Source organism: Notolepis coatsorum (genome assembly GCF_963971535.1).
Source record: "Notolepis coatsorum genome assembly, chromosome: 1".
In the NCBI taxonomy this organism is placed as follows: Eukaryota; Metazoa; Chordata; class Actinopteri; order Aulopiformes; family Paralepididae; genus Notolepis; species Notolepis coatsorum.
The window spans coordinates 291,530,532-291,550,278 of record NC_140165.1 but is presented as its reverse complement, the minus strand read 5'-3'; the positions used below and the strand labels follow the sequence as shown (position 1 = coordinate 291,550,278).

General features: G+C 46.9%; 1 protein-coding gene across 1 annotated transcript in view; it reads left to right on the top strand.

The window, feature by feature from the left end:
- LOC311245659 (GRB2-associated-binding protein 2-like) overlaps nucleotides 1-19,747 on the top strand; it is a 100,240-nt gene that overhangs the window by 40,034 nt on the left and 40,459 nt on the right. The window contains 1 exon segment of the mRNA XM_084335593.1: nucleotides 5,050-5,353. Coding sequence (XP_084191719.1) covers nucleotides 5,050-5,353 — 304 coding nt within the window.

Here is a 19,747-nt window from a genome sequence, read left to right as displayed (position 1 = left end):
CAACCTCAATGTCCAATTTGAGAATAAATAAAGGTTTCAATCAAACAAAATTTAGTATCATGATTCACTATATATATATATATATCACGATAATACGATAACACAGATACACATTAAATATTGATATTTTTCCATGCGGCAGGACATGTCTTAAATGTATTTTGTGGTGTCTGTAATAATATAATTTGATTCTTATTATTCTGTATTTATTATTTTTATTGTTTCTAATAGTCTTGTCGTTATTGTAATTATTATTGTTGAAGTACTGTCCTGTGATGTCTTGTGTATTATTGTGTTACTGTATTGTGTTGTGTTTTGTTCAAATAAAAAATGGAAAATAAAAATGTGATTGATAATATATTGATATTTTGCCGAGCTCTAGTATCAGCTTTGAAATAATTATTCTCTCTAGGATGTCTGTAATGAATGTCCACTGCAGCTGCTCATAGTGAAAAACAAAGAGATACGGTTTTGTCCCACCCAGTGATGCAGAGGGAAAATAAAAGGTGAATCACCTATAATGATAGATCACAGTAACAACAATTATCATCAATATACTGTACATAAAACATATATTTCACAATAGTATTTCATTTTTATTTCCTCAGAAACTCCTATTTTCATATAACTTGCATTCATTGGATACTAAATCTATAGTATAATAATTTCAATCATAAGGACTGATATCGGCTTAAAAAGGTGGGTAATCTCTTTTGCCGATGAAAAGGTGGGTAAACTGTTTTTAGGTGGGTTTACCCTCCGTTACACCCCTGGCCCGCCCCCTCTAATACATGATGTTACACACCCCTGGCCCTGCCCCCTCTAATATGTGCTGTTACACACCCCTGGCCCTGCCCCCTCTAATACGTGCTGTTACACACCCCTGGCCCCGCCCCCTCTAATACATGATGTTACACACCCCTGGCCCTGCCCCCTCTAATACATGATGTTACACACCCCTGGCCCTGCCCCCTCTAATACATGATGTTACACACCCCTGGCCCTGCCCCCTCTAATACATGATGTTACACACCCCTGGCCCCGCCCCCTCTAATACATGATGTTACACACCCCTGGCCACACCCCCTCTAATACATGATGTTACACACCCCTGGCCCTGCCCCCTCTAATACATGATGTTACACACCCCTGGCCCCGCCCCCTCTAATATGCAATGTTACAGACCCCTGGCCCCGCCCCCTCTAATACATGATGTTACACACCCCTGGCCACACCCCCTCTAATACATGATGTTACACACCCCTGGCCCTGCCCCCTCTAATACATGATGTTACACACCCCTGGCCCCGCCCCCTCTAATACGTGATGTGCTTCCATAGAAAATTACTTGGGAACGACCGTGGTGGCGTCCTGTATAAATGTCATTTCCCAGTTCTGAATTGTGGCAGTACTATAATAATAGGAGGCTTCTTTGATATAACATTTCAGATAAATATAGTCACCCATTTATTTGTCAAGAGCAGCTCCCAAGCTCACTTCATGACATGACATTTAAGACTCTCGACAGCTTGTCTTTTTTCCATGACTGGACCGTCAAACGCAACTATAATTTGGCTTTAACATTTTATTTTATTTTCAGTGATAGTCCCATCAGTATAGCTCTGGACGCCCAGCGTCTTGTTTGTTAGGCTGTGAACTGAGCAAAAGGTGGGAAATGTCTCCCCTCTGTTACCATGCCTTTTCAAGCAACAAACAAGGATGCAATAAGGATATGCTAGTGATGTCACCGCTTCTCCACACCAAACAAGAGACCGGTTCCCCGACACGGGACGTCCCGGGAGAAAGTGTTCGAGGCACAATATGCAAATTAGAAGGCCTACACCGGTAGCTGGCAGCGTGTAAATGGAATAAAACAAGGTTGTTGTTGTTTTGTTTTTTTAACAGCACATCGGTTTGTCCCAACATGCAAACGTAACGTGGCACTGAGAAAACGCCGCTCTGCACAATGGAACACATTATTAGTGAGTTGATAAGATAATGTAGCCTCTTTCCGTTGTGTTTGCTCTCCCCCCCCCCCCCCCCCCCCTCCTGCCACCTATTTTGCTGATGGCAGGGCCCGCTGTGTTAAGACGTGCACGCAGTAGCACTACCTGCACCATTAACCCTGCGTTGCCCCCAAGCCTCACCACCGGATCAGAGAGGAGAAACCCCCTGCAGCTGGTCCAGCCACCCGTTAGAGATGGTATCACACGCAGCCTGCATTTCCTGGACAACACAGTGACATATTGCTGCAGTACTTCTCCTTAGAGCTACTCTGACTTCTCAGAATCCCCGCGAGCAGAACCACAAGCCGGTCGCGTGTGTGAGACGTGAATAATCTTGTCTCTTCATTGCTCTCCGGCGTGAAATGTCATCATTGAGATTAGTTCTTCTTCTTTTTTTCTTTTTTTTTTTTTACATCTTAATAACAATCTGGTGTGCCTTTCTTAGCACAAGACCGTAGCTCAAGTTTCAAGTTTCTTTATTAGTTGTCATACAGAAGTACAGAATACTTTTATACAAAATGCTTCTTTCTGTTACGCTCCAGACTGTGCTAGACAAAAATAGTATAAAATAAAATAAAATAAGTAAGCTGATCTGTGCACTGTGCTCAGTGGTTAAAGTCAACAAGTTATCTTGAGTAACGAAACAAAAAAAACACGTAGACCATAGAGCGCAGCATGCACAGTCTCAATGTGGTGTCAACAGAACGATAGAAACGTGGAGCGATTAACACAGGAGACACAGAGTGATCCGTTTTTTCCGCTTCCTCTTGTGTGTGTGTGTGCATGTTTGTGTGTGTCTGTGTGTGTGTGTCTGCTGTTAGTCTGGGGGAAGGGGGATGTGGGGGAGGGCGTGCAGCACTGGCAGGCAGTGGTGGTAGTGTGTGTCTGTGTTGATGGAGAGAGAGGGAGGGGAGGGGAGGAGAGGAGAGGGAGGCCTGCAGGATCCTGTGTGTCAGCAGCAGCCTCGGTCCTGCATGTGAGCGACACTGCCCCGACGGAAGTACACGGTTGGCAGGCGGCCAGAGGCACCTCCTCCCTCCCCGCTCTTGTCTTCCTCCTTTTTTGTGAACACAGAGAGGCCCTTTTAAGACATAACAGTGGTGGAAACGTGCGGCGCTATCCTGTATCTGTTTGCCACAATCAAGGCTACTTCTGTTGTGCGCAGCACACTGTCCTCCTTTTCCGCTGTGCTGCTTCCACAGTTCTGAGACACACTGTCTTGTTTTAGTACCGGAGTCATGGGTGTGTGTGTGTGTGTGTGTGTGTTGTGTGGTGGTGTAAACAGTTTTTTGTTTTTGTACATTGCTCTCGCCCCACGTGGAGAATTCTGCACGTAGCGTATTATTAGTGTGTGTGTGTGTGTGTGTGTGTGTGTGTGTGTGTGTGTGTGTGTGTGTGTGTGTGTGTGTGTGTGTGTGTGTGTGTGTGTGTGTGTGTGTGTGTGTGTGTGTGTGTGTGTGGGAACGGGCCTTAACTTTCATGTGGCTTTTGCGAAGGCTTGTTTATTTACACTTTTTGAGTGCGAGGGGACCCTCCCCTCGCCGTCGCCGGTCACGTGTCACATGGTCACATCTAGATACCGCTTCATTCTTATTGGGTGTTAAGCCGGAATGGGAGGCGTCCTGTTTCGTTTGCTGGAGTTGACGTTTGCAACCTCAGAGAGGGGGTCTCTGTATTTGAAATAGGCCAACGGCCTCTGTCCTGGTATAAGCACAGGAAATACGTTGAGAGAGAGGGGGGGGGGGAGCACCTGCTGCCTCAAAAGAGCCCCCCCCCCCCAAAAAACCACATGCATGCTAAGCCCGCTAACACACACGCATACAGCCAGGCCGCTCTTCCTCGAAACGCAATCGGCTGTTTGATCACAGTTCTCACCCGAAGACCCAACTGTGTGGTGTGGGGGGCCGTTACCATGGCGACGCTCTGTGGTGTACACAGTAAGCACAGTACGTTTTTACCAAGCCATCTGTAATGGGTATTATTGTCCAATCAGGATTCATACATCTTGTTTTGAAACGTGAAGGTTGTAAGGATGTTTTGTCAAAATGGAGGCTTTGCGCAGAATGTCCGTAATGCCCATTTCTCGTCCATGTTTGGGGAGATGATGGTCGCTTGTATGCCAAGCAGCGATGGCTGTGTGTTGATATATGAGAGATATATCAACAAACATTTTATAAATTGGTGTTTTATTACTGGATCTTGTAAACAAGTCGCAGGGGAATAGTAGTAATCATGTTTTTTTTCCCCAGTGTGGAAAGGAAGGAAACTATAATGTAAGGAAGGGTCATCACGTCACTGTGATTAATGCATGAATGAACGTTTGTGGAACATGTGGAAGCTTCCAGTCCGGCCAACATCGAGTTGAATGGGATCAGCCGTCTCCTTGTTTATGACCCGTCATTTATACAGGTTGTTACCTCGGATGTCGGAATCATCAGCAATTCGTTGCATTGTTAACTAGCTAACATTTGGTATATTGGTTGATGTATATTTCCTCAGAGAGCTTGTATATTTAGAATCTGAACACAGGCTTCAATAGAACTGGCACCAAGCAGTAGGGATGTGTACCGAATCCGGTACTTTTAAGGGTACCGACCGAATCACGTCGGTACTGCATGTGAGATCCAACGGTGCTACATTTCGGTACTGCTAAAAAAAAGTATATTATATTAACAAATTGTTTTAAATAAATAATAATGATAATAAATTATTTGAAGTTTGGATTTTTTTTTACAACTGAGGTAGGTAGATTACATTTTTAGAGACTAAGGTACCGTTGGGTACCGGTATCGGTTCAAATGTGAACGGTAGCCACCCCTACTAAGCAGAGCTTAGAAATAGGAAACATTCTCTATTGACATTAGCAAACGCGGCAACAGGAAATTAACCTGGGTCCGTTTAAAAAATGTGTATATATTGTCAATTTGAAAACCGTCTCTCTCTCTATACATGTCCATCTTAGCCTGCAGGGACAGGGTTTCTCTCGCCTGTGGGAAGTGACCAGTCCGTGACCTGTGGCGTCTGTCTTCCGTTCCCCATGCAGGCATGGAAGAAGAGGTGGTTCATCCTGCGGAGCGGGCGCATGAGCGGCGACCCGGACGTGCTGGAGTACTACAAGAACGACCACTCCAAGAAGCCGCTCCGCGTGATCGACCTGCACGGCTGCGAGCAGGTGGACGCCGGGCTCAGCTTCAAGAGGAGGGAGTTCCAGGACAGCTTCGTGTTCGACATCAAGACGTCCGACCGCACCTTCTACCTGGTGGCCGAGACCGAGGAGGAGATGAACAAGTGGGTTCGCTCCATCTGCCAGCTGTGTGGGTTCAACCAGTCTGACGACAACAGCCAAGGTATAGGGCTCTTGTCACTCCACTGGCCTAATGTGGGTGTCTGTCTCTGTCTCTGTGTCTGTCTCTGTCTCTGTGTCTGTCTCTGTCTCTGTCTCTGTGTCTATCTCTGTCTCTCTCTCTGTCTCTGTCTCTGTGTCTATCTCTGTCTCTCTCTCTGTCTCTGTCTCTCTCTCTCTCTCTCTCTCTCTCTCTCTTCTCTTCTCTCTCTCTCTCTCCCCCCCACACTCACTCTTTCACTCACTCTCTCTCTCTCTCTCTCTCTCCCCCACTCTATCTATCTATCTATCTATACATACCCACACCTCTCCTTCTAGCAGTGACTATGTTACATGCAGCTTAATAATCCATAAATAACACCAATTTACTCTATTTCAAAATGAACCTGTGATTAAGATTTTTCTAAGCATTATACAACAGTAATGGAATGTAGTTGTATTAATGCCCCCCCCCCCCCCGCAATTTGGGACGCATGTGAACTGTGGCTTAATTGCAAACCACCATAGTGAAATACAGTTTATTTACTGTAGCCTAACACATCACTAGTGGGGTGAGGATGGAGTGCTTCCGAACTGTCGTGACTCGTGACTCACGCAGAGGTAACATTTCCGGTCATACAACAGAAATACTACTGATTTCGTTCCTGTTGCAAATCCGAGCGAGACCTTTCCGTTTGACCAGGAGAGTGCAGCTGTCGGACAAGTACATTTTATGTGGGTTATGGCAATTACTGGTAAGTGGACAAGACGAGGTATATCGCATAATATTCTCCCTGCATTGTTTAAGTCTGCTGTTGTGCATTACAGATTTAGTTTTGTCTATAATAGAGCGACTGTGTGCGAGAATTGCGCACCACAAGGTGTATGCGAGGGTCATTACATCTAAAGGTCCCCTTATTGTCTTTGAGGTCCCCTAAACATTTCTGTGAATTCTTTTGCTGAAAGACAACACTCAGATGATGCATTCTAGCAGCCTCTATACCCCTCTGTTTCAGCCCTGTTTGCAATGGGCCGTTTCTCTGCCTGTAACGAGGGAGCTGCTTTCATCGTTCAAATACGATAATCATTGCATATCTAGCAATGGTGGACGAGTGGTAAATTCATATCAAACTAATTTTGTCCGAAAGATATTTTTAGGTTCAACTTCAGGTAGAAAAGAGGAGGTTTTACGAGAGACTGGCCATTTTGTACATTAACCCACGCCAATTGTGGCTGAACTTCACTGTGTACATATTTCACAATTTCACAGCATTGAGACAACCTCTCATTGTGTAAAAACAATGCAAAACACAGGAAAAGGCAATTCTTTTTACAATAGGGGCCCTTTTTATGTTATGTCTGGATAACGGTCCGTTACCAGCACATAGAACAACCTCTAAATGCAACCTGTATTTAGATATTGACAGGGCAAAATCCATAATCAAAGCCTTTACGTTGTTATTTATAGCGAACTATATGCAGCCCAGTGCAGTAGCGGGGTAGTTGGTTATTTCAGTGCATAATGCAATATTCCCTTTCATGGTCACTTCAGCAACAAGGTCATTTTCAAACGGGAACAGACACGAGGCAGAGTTGTCAAAGGATTATCCAACATGTCCACTATACACTACTAGGAGTGGACACAGAGTCCACTATACACTACTAGGAGTGGACACAGAGTCCACTATACACTACTAGGAGTGGACACAGAGTCCACTATACACTACTAGGAGTGGACACAGTCCACTATACACTACTAGGTCAACACATGGATGGACCTCCAGAGCAGAGGTACCAGACTGCCCACAACTCTTTCATTACACCTGAGTGAGAGAAAGAAAGGTTCTTCAGACACACCACCTTATGAGAGCCACCTAGAATTTACAAATAGGCCTAATTGATAATAGATAAGTGTGTACTTTATACTTTCAGCTAATCCATTGCCTTTTCCCCCCCCGCTGATCCGAATAATTATCCAATCCGTGACTCGAAACCATGATACGATCTGAATGGTGGGTTTTGCAATTGCACCCCTAAAAGGTTATACCCCAGTGCAACAGTCAGACTTGGTAGATAATACAGTTGTTGACTACCATCCTTTTACCATTATCTCCAGAGACACGCTCCTCTTTTTGGCATCTAGTTTGCACTGCACCGTGCAGTTTTGGGAGAGTCCGAAAAGTGAAAAAGGGTATATTCTCCTAACTGAATAAATAAACAGTTTTCTCAGAGGAAACTTGGGTTCCTAGAACACTAGAAAGCTACTTGCAAAGTTACCATTTCACTGTTGTTTACAAAGGCAGGACCCACAATTTTGTTTAAAAACATATCCTAGGCTTCGGTTTGGTTCATATTGAGTGCCTCAAAAATTGGAAATTGGAAATGCTTTAGCTTAGTTGTCAAAAAGCGCAGACAGCAGAGGACCGGCTACATGATATTATTGGCAATCGTTTTATTTTTTTTACTATCTCTGTTATTTGAGAAAGTTGAATCGGAACATCCCTGTCAGACAGACACAGTGTCTGAGAGTGTTATTGATTTTTCTCTTCCTTTTGTTTTGTTAAAGAAAGAGACTGATCTTTGTCTAAAGTTTCCAGGACAATGGGGGAAGTTATTATCGTGAAAACAGGACTTTCATGAAAAGGGAGTGTCTAGATCCCATCGCCTAGACGGACATTTTGACTGGGGTGTTCTTTAAAACATTAATCTTTTTATTATTCTTTAGCTAAGCTGCAAAGCCGTAACTCGTCGTCATTTTCAACGGAAAAAACCTGTTTATAAACCTATCCCTTATCTTAAGCCCTAACCTTGACCCTTCCCCACTACAAATAATACATAAATAAATGTCCTTCCAGGCGATGTGATCTAAACACTACCTTTTTAGGAACCATGAATAGGTCCAAAGAGGCCCCGTGAAATATCACTTGATGTATAGACCCAACCCCCCCCACCCCCCCCACCCCAGTTGCCCTCCAAGGAACAGAACTCAGTCTGACAGCTCCAAGTAAAGAAATACTAACATTTCAAAGCGCATCTGCCTCGTTCCTCATAAAACGTGGCTAGGAACGGTCCCTCTCTCGCCTGTCTTTCTACACAGCCAGACTCTACTCATAATATTGTTTTGTCACCATCTGCCAGCTGGCTGGGGTCTGTCCGTGTGCACATGGCTGCTCATCTGTAGCATTCAGTATGTCCAGATGTTGTACAAAACGCTCGCCCCGGTCTGTAATAACACGCTCGTCATGAGTGGATCCCTCTAGTCCCCAGGTGAAAGGTCCGATCCGTGATCTGTATGTAAACAATTATGGTAAGCCCCGTGTTAACCACAGGTTAGCACCTAATGGGGTGCGTGCACTGCCAGAAATAAGAACAGAGAAATGTTTCTATTCTCTAGTTGATTGACTGAGCTCTTGATACGAGGACACGAGACAACATGATTTTTCTTTTTTTTTAATTACATTCACTGTATATCGTGGCTGTAAATGTTTCACGTTGGTATTAATGTTTGTGAACACCGGAGTAATGATATGATTTTCATTGGGTTAAGAATGGTTCAAATGGTGTTATTTCCATCTACAGATCTATGTGAATACCAAAACTCCACATTGATAATATGATCAAAATAAATCACGGACTGTGCTTTAAATGGCAAGCATGGTCCTGCTGTGTTTCTATGGCTGTATCATCATCATCATCATCATCGTGTGTGTGTGTGTGTGTGTGTGTGTGTGTGTGTGTGTGTGTGTGTGTGTGTGTGTGTGTGTGTGTGTGTGTGTGTGTGTGTGTGTGTGTGTGGTGTGGTGTGTGTGTGTGTGTGTGTGTGTGTGTGTGTGTGTGTGTGTGTGTGTGTGTGTGTGTGTGTGTGTGTGTGTGTGTGTGTGTGTGTGTGTGTGTGTGTGTGTGTGTGTGTGTGTGTGTGTGTGATTATGGGGTGTGGCCGTCAGATTGGGTGTGGGAGACAGGTTTCATGTAATGACACAGCTGCTTGCTGATTGCACAGGCCTCACATCATATTATACCATGTTGGTAATAAATCTTAGTTTCCATCGAACAGCCACGACCTGGGAGCTCCCTTTCAGTCCCGTCCAAAAGTACTTCCCTTGCCGTAGACAAATAAAGGGGAATGGACTCGGGAGCTGTTTTAGAATTTGGACTAAAACCATTTCTCACCTGCAGGACACTCCGAGCTACTTCCTAACTGTTTCACAGCATTGTTATCAACAGAAGACGTTAGTGGTATCATGGCTCATTGGCAGTGCCCTAGAATTATTAAAGGAACACGCCAACATTCTGGGAAATGCTCTTACCGTCTTCTCCAGAGTAAGACAAGAAGATGGATACCAATTTCCTCCCTGCGTTCAGTAGAAAGCTAGCCTTGCTTAGCACAAATTATTGGAAGCGGAAGCGGATACAGACCATCTAGCCTAGCAGTTGGCCAGAAACACCTCTCCCCCGGAGTGATCCGTATCCGCTTCCATTCATTTGTGCTGTGCTAGGCTAGCTTGCAGCCGGATGGCTTTCTAGAAATGAGAAATTGGTATCTATCTTCTTGTCTGACTCTGGAGAAGATGGTAAGCGCATTTCCCATAATGTCGACATGTTCTTTTTAATGCTACCAACTGTGCTTCCAGTGTTGCAAGTACTTTTTGGATAGAGTGCCTGTTTATAGACAAGCTACGTTGTTTTCAAGAAGTGTGGTCAAGAAGCTGTCTGCAGTAGTTTTTCCATGTTAAATTACTACAGAACACATTTTCTCAAGGCTTTTAATATTGGGGCGACAAGGTAGGGGAAGTCTGTCTAAGGGTGTTTTATCAAGATTTGAGCGAGTTTGCGAGGTGTGCCTAATATGTTCCAAAAAGTGACAGTGTGGGGGCACGTACCAAGAGCAAGACTGCAGCAAAGTACATTTATTGTATATTAAATGTGCGCTTCTCAGTGTTTTAGCCTGTATAGAACAATTATTAAGTGGTCATAATTTGTTAAATATGTAAATTTTGGCTCAATAATTCTTTGAAACAGAAGGATTTTTAAATATGAAGTCAAGATGATTGATGATTGTGCCACTGTCTGATATGAAACACTGTTCGCAAATATTTTGGATTGATTGGCAACAATTTTAAATCCTTTTTTTTGCACCATATGGAACACCGTTGGTAACTTTTTTCACTCTGTACAGAATATCGTTGGCCCCCCATTGACCCTTATTTCATTTAATTTGCAACCTTTTATTTTCACTCGAAAATGTGCTACGATGTCGAGTTTACATGGCCATTAAATAAATATTCCAAATCATTATCTTCCGTACGCAGGCGGGGGAGGTGCTTCTTCCCTTTCCGCCTCATGCCCTCGCCGCACCTAGGTGCCGCCCCTCGCCTGAACCAAGCGGAGAGGATCCATGGTGAGAACACGTCTGTCGCAGAGAGTCACTGCCTGCTGTGTGCTACATGTGTTAAAACGGGCCACTCAGGGCCATGCAGCCTGATTCTCGGAGTTCATGTGTGAAAGATGCTTTAGTCACATTTCGGCATCGAGTCTGCTTGCCGTGATGCTTCAGCTGTTCATTGTGGAAGCCGTGTCTCTTATTATTTCATTTGTGGTGTTTGCCTTGGTCAAATGTATTCATTGATTTACTGATATCATCTGTAAATATGTTGCAGTGAAATTATTGAATCAAATAAATAATGCTCTGGGATAAAAGAAATCATGTAATTTTTTGGATCACGGAGATGATTGTTGGTTTGTTTTTAAAAGGCGTTGTGTTTGAAAAGAGGCTGTGATTTGTTTTAAAACCGATTCAACCAGCTGTACGTCTGATGTAATTCTATGGGGTTTTGACCTCATAATGTTTATATTTGCCATTTTGCCACTTATCACACCATTAAACACAAGCTATTATCATTGAGCGGCAGCTCTGCACAGTGAAAAGGCCCAGGTAGCGAGAGAGGCAGAGGGTCTTGTGTGAGAAAGCAGCAGAATCAGATACGTAAGAAAATCACGGACATGTTTTTTTATTTTCTTTCCTGAGCCCATTATGAGAACCTGGTCTGAACCTCCTGGTGTCATGTCGATGGTGCCGCCAGCTGTATCTGCTTGTTCACACGTACGACACACAAACACTGCTAGGGATCCTCCCTCAACATTGATACAGAACATCTGTACAGAAAACCCCTCCCTGTAAAGCGCTTTGCATCAGACATTTATGATCACAAACCCTCCAGAGGAAAGGCTATGACCTCCCCAATGTAATGCAAATCAGCCCCCCTCCACCCCACACTGCAGAGCTCTCAGCCTCCCAGCCCCCCCCCCCCCCCCCTCCACCCCACACTGCAGAGCTCTCAGCCTCCCAGCCCCCCCCTCTCCACCCCACACTGCAGAGCTCTCAGCCTCCCAGCCCCCCCCCCCCCTCCACCCCACACTGCAGAGCTCTCAGCCTCCCAGCCCCCCCCCCTCTCCACCCCACACTGCAGAGCTCTCAGCCCCCCCCCCCCTCCACCCCACACTGCAGAGCTCTCAGCCTCCCAGCCCCCCCCCCCCCCCTCCACCCCACACTGCAGAGCTCTCAGCCTCCCAGCCCCGCCCCTCTCCACCCCACACTGCAGAGCTCTCAGCTCTCAGCCCCCCCCCCCCTCCACCCCACGCTGCAGAGCTCTCAGCCTCCCAGCCCCTCCCCCCTCCACCCCACGCTGCAGAGCTCTCAGCCCCCCCCCCCTCCACCCCACACTGCAGAGCTCTCAGCCTCCCAGCCCCCCCCCCCCTCCACCTCACACTGCAGAGCTCTCAGCCTCCCAGCCCCTCCCCTCTCCACCCCACGCTGCAGAGCTCTCAGCCTCCCAGCCCCTCCCCTCTCCACCCCACACTGCAGAGCTCTCAGCCTCCCAGCCCCCCCCCCCCTCCACCCCACGCTGCAGAGCTCTCAGCCTCCCAGCCCCCCCCCCCTCTCCACCCCACACTGCAGAGCTCTCAGCCTCACAGCCCCCCCCCCTCCACCCCACACTGCAGAGCTCTCAGCCTCCAAGCCCCCCCCCCCTCCACCCCACACTGCAGAGCTCTCAGCCTCCAAGCCCCCCCCCCCTCCACCTCACACTGCAGAGCTCTCAGCCTCCAAGCCCCCCCCCTCCACCCCACACTGCAGAGCTCTCAGCCTCCAAGCCCCCCCCCTCCACCCCACACTGCAGAGCTCTCAGCCTCCCAGCCCCCCCCCCCTCCACCCCACACTGCAGAGCTCTCAGCCTCCCAACCCCCCCCCCCCTCCACCCCACACTGCAGAGCTCTCAGCCTCCAAGCCCCCCCCCCTCCACCCCACGCTGCAGAGCTCTCAGCCCCCCCCCCCCCCTCCGCACCGCGCTGCAGAGCTCTCAGCCTCCCAGCCCCCCCCCTCCACCCCACACTGCAGAGCTCTCAGCCCCCCCCCCGCCCCCCCCCACACCGCGCTGCAGAGCTCTCAGCCTCCCAGCCCCTCCACCCTCCACCCCACACTGCAGAGCTCTCAGGCCCCCCCCCCCCCGCACCGCGCTGCAGAGCTCTCAGCCTCCCAGCTCCCTGACCAAGGATCAGGTGATGTCAGCGTTGTGAGGGATTGGAGAGTCAAATGCACTCTGCTCTGCTACACCCCCACCCTGGTTACGCCTAGTATGACGCATTGACAGTAATAATTACACCCGCGTGCAAACCGTAAGGAGGTGTTGTTATTACTGTTGTGTGTGTGTGTGTGTGTCTTCCTGTCTGGAAGTTTCTTATCTGGTTTGTGCTCAGACATGGTGGATAGGTCACTTCACTATGGACGTTCCCCCCCATCAAATCTGTCAAAGATGGATTGACGCACATGGAGGTAAAGGTTTAACCATACAGTATAGTAGTAATACAGAGGTGAGGACAGAGGTGAGGACAGGGAGAGTAAGTGGGGTTGACATGAGGACAGGTTGACATGAGGACAGGTTGACATGAGGACAGGTTGACATGAGGACAGGTTGACATGAGGACAGGTTGTCGTGAGGACAGGTTGACGTGAGGACAGGTTGACGTGAGGACAGGTTGATGTGAGGACAGGTTGACATGAGGACAGGTTGACATGAGGACAGGTTGTCGTGAGGACAGGTTGATGTGAGGACAGGTTGTCATGAGGACAGGTTGACATGAGGACAGGTTGACATGAGGACAGGTTGTCGTGAGGACAGGTTGACATGAGGACAGGTTGACGTGAGGACAGGTTGACGTGAGGACAGGTTGACGTGAGGACAGGTTGACGTGAGGACAGGTTGACGTGAGGACAGGTTGACGTGAGGACAGGTTGACATGAGGACAGGTTGACATGAGGACAGGTTGACGTGAGGACAGGTTGTCGTGAGGACAGGTTGACGTGAGGACAGGTTGACATGAGGACAGGTTGACGTAAGGACAGGTTGTCGTGAGGACAGGTTGACATGAGGACAGGTTGACATGAGGACAGGTTGACGTGAGGACAGGTTGACATGAGGACAGGTTGACGTGAGGACAGGTTGACGTGAGGAGAGGTTGTCATGAGGACAGGTTGACATGAGGACAGGTTGTCATGAGGACAGGTTGACATGAGGACAGGTTGTCATGAGGACAGGTTGACGTGAGGACAGGTTGACATGAGGACAGGTTGTCGTGAGGACAGGTTGACATGAGGACAGGTTGACATGAGGACAGGTTGACGTGAGGACAGGTTGACATGAGGACAGGTTGTCATGAGGACAGGTTGACGTGAGGACAGGTTGACATGAGGACAGGTTGTCGTGAGGACAGGTTGACGTGAGGACAGGTTGACATGAGGACAGGTTGACGTGAGGACAGGTTGACATGAGGACAGGTTGACGTGAGGAGAGGTTGACGTGAGGAGAGGTTGACGTGAGGAGAGGTTGACGTGAAGACAGGTTGTCATGAGGACAGGTTGACGTGAGGACAGGTTGACATGAGGACAGGTTGACATGAGGACAGGTTGACATGAGGACAGGTTGTCGTGAGGACAGGTTGTCGTGAGGACAGGTTGACGTGAGGACAGGTTGACATGAGGACAGGTTGACGTGAGGACAGGTTGACATGAGGACAGGTTGTCGTGAGGACAGGTTGACATGAGGACAGGTTGACATGAGGACAGGTTGACGTGAGGACAGGTTGACATGAGGACAGGTTGACTTTTTATAGTATTAGGAGTTTTATTTGCACCAACTGTTGGTGCATTATATGTGTATGACCGTCAGTCAATCATTGACATTGGATTAAGAAAAACTTACCGTTTGGATTGCTCTCTGGATCGGATCGCTGAACAGCAGAAATGGCCCACCGAGATCCTTTGTTATGCCGGCCACGGACAAGAAAAAAGCTGCCGCGAAGACGAGGAAAGAGAGCCGGGGTCCGGAACAGACTGAGGTCCAAACGACACAGAACCACATTGCCCAGCATATTGTTGGCCAATGTGCAATCGATAGGAAACAAATTGGACGACATCAGAGCAAGGATCCAATTCCAGAGGGACATTCGGGATTGTAACGTCCTCTGTTTCACAGAAACTTGGCTGAGTCCAGATGTCCCGAATCATGCAATAGAACCGGCAGACCATTTCTTCGTTCTACGAAAAGACCGGACGGCATTAGAGTCACTAAAGAAGAAAGGAGGCGGCATCGCCTTCATGATAAACAAGGAGTGGTGCGATTTAGGCAACACAAAGGAAATGTCTAACCACTGTTCCCCAGACCTGGAGTTTATCACGATAAAATGTCGACCCTTCTTCCTCCCAAGAGAGTTAACGTCCATCATCCTCATCGGAGTGTACATTCCACCACACGCGAACACTGAGGTCGCACTTTCAAAACTTCACGACGAGGTAAACAAACTCCAGGCAGCTAACGTTGACGCGGCCATTTTGGTCTTGGGGGATTTCAACAGCGCGCGTCTTAAAAAGGTGCTGCCGAATTTCTATCAGCATGTGACCTGTCCCACCAGAGGCGAGAACATATTAGACCATGTATACTCGCAATTTAAGAATGGGTACAAGTCACAGGCTCTTAGTCCATTCGGTAAAAGCGATCACGTTGCAATTTTTCTTTTGCCTAAGTACAAACAGTGTCTCAAGCGAACGCCGGTGGTCTCGCGAGAGGTTAAACGTTGGACCGTGACGTCAGTAGAGTCACTCCAAGCAGTGCTGGGAAGCACAGAATGGAGTGTACTCCGTGATAACACAGCCAATATTAACGAATACACCGAAACGGTGATTGACTATGTCTGTACTCAGGTAGAAGTAATAATCCCCACCACCAAAATTAATATCTACCCAAACCAAAAGCCCTGGGTAGACAAATCCGTCCGTGAGGCTCTGAAAGTGCGCACATCAGCATACAACACCGGGCTGGTGACAGGCAACATGGAAGAACACAAGATGGCAAGATACAACGTCAGGAGAGCAGTAATAGAGGCAAAACGGCGTTACAGGGATAAAGTTGGCTATGCAACAACCATCAAATGCACACAGCACACACACCCACACGCACACACACACTCACTCAAACAAACAACACACTGCAGCACCCACTCTCCACACTTTAGATCACACAAACACACTTACACTTTATATTTATTGATAAAGGATTTGCACTACAACTCGTACACCTACTGTGAATTGTACCTAAACTGCACCTTGTCCATTTATGCCTTGCACTATATAGTATTGTATATTAGTACACTGCACAGTATTGTATATTGTATGGTAACTACGTCTACGAACATTGTACATATGTCTAAACTGAACACTGTGACCTCTTTTTTTTCTTCTAATTTTTACTATGTTTTTATTTCATACTTATCTTGTCATGCACAGTCTCTGGAGCGCAACAGTAAGAAGCATTTTGTACAAAAGTATTCTGTACTTCTGTATGACAACTATTAAAGAAACTTGAAACTTGAAACGTAAGGACAGGTTGATCTCTTTTATTTTACCTTTTAATACTGCTGCAAGGAATCTTGAATATTTTTTTATTAACTTAAAATTATACACCATACTGTATATAATTATAATTTTTTTTACAATATGTATATATTGTGGACGGCGGTATAGTAAAAAATCTATACCTTTCCATGGATCCCTGATGGTACCTTCATATTTGATATACCTCCCAGGTGAGGTACTCTGACTACAGTTCTTTCTGACTAGAGTTCATTTTGATTGATTGATTGAAAAGTTTATTGACAGATTGCAGAATGGGTACAGTACAGTACAGCTCAATACATACAATTGTTAAGGGGATGCAGACCAGAGAAAGACTTTCATCTTGTTTACATCAGGGTCCCCCATTTTCAATTCATCATAACATATATGACATACATGACATACACATAGACAGTACTGCTACATCTATACATTTATGACATATCAGATTTGCAAATACAGTACTGTTTGTGATACAAAAGTGTCCAGAAAAAGAGTGTATATACATTTGACGTAGAAACTGTACATTGGAGGAGGTTGGGTGGGTGGGGTGGGGTTGGGTGGGTGGGTGGGGGCTGTACATTGGAGGTGGGGGGGGGCATTCCTCTTTGTATTCTCCTAAATATTAATTGGAGGGCGGGTTTACAGGTTGATGTGTCCTCTCTGTAGTTGCTGTGGGTGTGGGGTAACGGGCCTTATCTTTCATGTGGCTTTTGCAAAGTCTTGTTTATTTACACTTTAGAGGGTGAGGAACCCTCCCTTGAGTGTATTTGTTGTAAACTAATCTGCATTTTTCCACATTCAGCATAAATAGCGACATTTTAACAAGTAGAGAAAGTCTTGACAGTCGATTGACTCTTGTTAGTGATCTACAGCCTGAGCCCTTCCACTGTGCAGGTGTCACTCTCAGGGGTGTAAAAAGTACCCAGAAATTATACTTAAGTGAAAGTATGGGTACTGTCTCAAAATCGTACTCGAGTAAAAGGCAGAGTATCTGGCTAAAAACACACTTGAGTAAACGTGTCTACTTTTAAATGTACTTGAGTACTAAAAAGTAAAAGTAAAAACGTTTTCAGTTTCGTCCTCTTCATCACTCATACTATCGTTTGTGGCCATCTTCTGTAGCGTGTCACTCTGACTGTCTATTCTCCTGATAGCAGGTGTTTAATCAAAGATCCCCGCTTTCTAGTCTTGCACAAGGACCAATCAGCATGGGTATGGGCGGGTTCATTTTCCATTGATGGGGATTTTATTGGCTGTTTTTAAATAAAGCGCGGCAGCAGGATTAATAACGTTAACGTTATTTCAGCCAGAGAAAAAAATATACGAATTAAAATAGTTGGACCTGCGAGATTTGTACATTGTACTTTGTAGGTCTGCATTTTAAATGTAAGGAGTAAAAAGTATGTATTTTTTCTGTGAAATGTAATGGAGTAAAAGCACAAGTATACAAACCTAATATTACTTGCGTAAAGTGCAAATCCCCCAAAAAACAGTACTTAAGTATTGTAACAAAGTACAATTGCTCAAGTACTTTACACGCCTGGTCACTCTGTTAGTGATCAACAGCCGGAGCCCTTCCACTGGTCAGGTGTGTCACTCTGTTAGTGATCTTCCACTGGTCAGGTGTGTCACTCTGTTAGTGATCAACAGCCGGAGCCCTTCCACTGGTCAGGTGTGTCACTCTGTTAGTGATCAACAGCCGGAGCCCTTCTTCCACTGGTCAGGTGTGTCACTCTGTTAGTGATCAACAGCCGGAGCCCTTCTTCCACTGGTCAGGTGCGTCACTCTGTTAGTGATCAACAGCCGGAGCCCTTCCACTGGTCAGGTGCGTCACTCTGTTAGTGATCAACAGCCGGAGCCCTTCTTCCACTGGTCAGGTGTGTCACTCTGTTAGTGATCAACAGCCGGAGCCCTTCCACTGTTCAGGTGTGTCACTCTGTTAGTGATCAACAGCCGGAGCCCTTCTTCCACTGGTCAGGTGTGTCACTCTGTTAGTGATCAACAGCCGGAGCCCTTCTTCCACTGGTCAGGTGCGTCACTCTGTTAGTGATCAACAGCCGGAGCCCTTCTTCCACTGGTCAGGTGCGTCACTCTGTTAGTGATCAACAGCCGGAGCCTTTCTTCCACTGGTCAGGTGCGTCACTCTGTTAGTGATCAACAGCCGGAGCCCTTCTTCCACTGGTCATGTGTGTCACTCTGTTAGTGATCAACAGCCGGAGCCCTTCTTCCACTGGTCAGGTGTGTCACTCTGTTAGTGATCAACAGCCGGAGCCCTTCTTCCACTGGTCAGGTGTGTCACTCTGTTAGTGATCTTCCACTGTTCAGGTGTGTCACTCTGTTAGTGATCAACAGCCGGAGCCCTTCTTCCACTGGTCAGGTGTGTCACTCTGTTAGTGATCAACAGCCGGAGCCCTTCTTCCACTGGTCAGGTGTGTCACTCTGTTAGTGATCAACAGCCGGAGCCCTTCTTCCACTGGTCAGGTGTGTCACTCTGTTAGTGATCTTCCACTGTTCAGGTGTGTCACTCTGTTAGTGATCTCTACGAGGAGCTAGCCAGAATGAAGAGCTTGTTCAGCCAAAGACTCATCCCCCCCCCCGACGCACCACAAACCGCCTGGGCTGGTCCTTTATACCAGCAGCCATCAGGCTCTACAACAGAGGGCTCGGACGGTCGGCTCTGCTGCCAGAACTATCATCACTGTCAGAACTTGGGACTTGAGAACTAGAGAGACTCACATCACCTTACTGACTATCTTTTGCACTAGAGACTCATATCACTGGACTCTTATCAATTAAGGGTGCCGACCGAATCACGTCGGTACTACCGAGTACCGATTCACGTGAGATCCGCCGGTGCCACATTTCGGTACTGTTTTTTTTTTGGGGGGAGTTTTGGTCCGATGACGTCAACGGCCGGGTAGCGCAGCGGACTAAGCGTCTGTCAACCACCGCAGATACACTGGTATCGAATCCGGCTGTCAGCGGTGCCTCCAGCTTGGCCGGTCGTCATACTGACACAATTGGCAGTGTCAGCGGGTGGGAAGCCGGTGGGTGGTATTCTGGTCGTTGTAAACAGCGACTCCTACAGGTCGGTCAGGGCGCCTGCACAGCGAGGGAAGGAACTGGGTAAGGTAGTGTGATCCTCCCACGCGTAACACTTCCCCGGTGAGAGTCCTCGCTGTCAGGTGAAAAGAGGCTGCTGGCTGTCTCCTATGTATCGGAGGAAGCATCTGATAGACTTCAGGGCTCCGTAGACCGACCAGTGGGGGGCACATGCGCGCAAATGACCAGGAAGGTGGGGGGGGGGGGGGATTGGCATAATGATTAAATTGGGATGAAGAGAAAAACACAGAAAAATAGGAGGAGAAAAAGTGGATAAAAAAAGAAAGGTAACGATAAGGATTAGTATTAAACATGTTGTTGTTATGGTTAAGGTTAGGATTAAACATGTCGTTGTTATGGTTAGGATAAGGA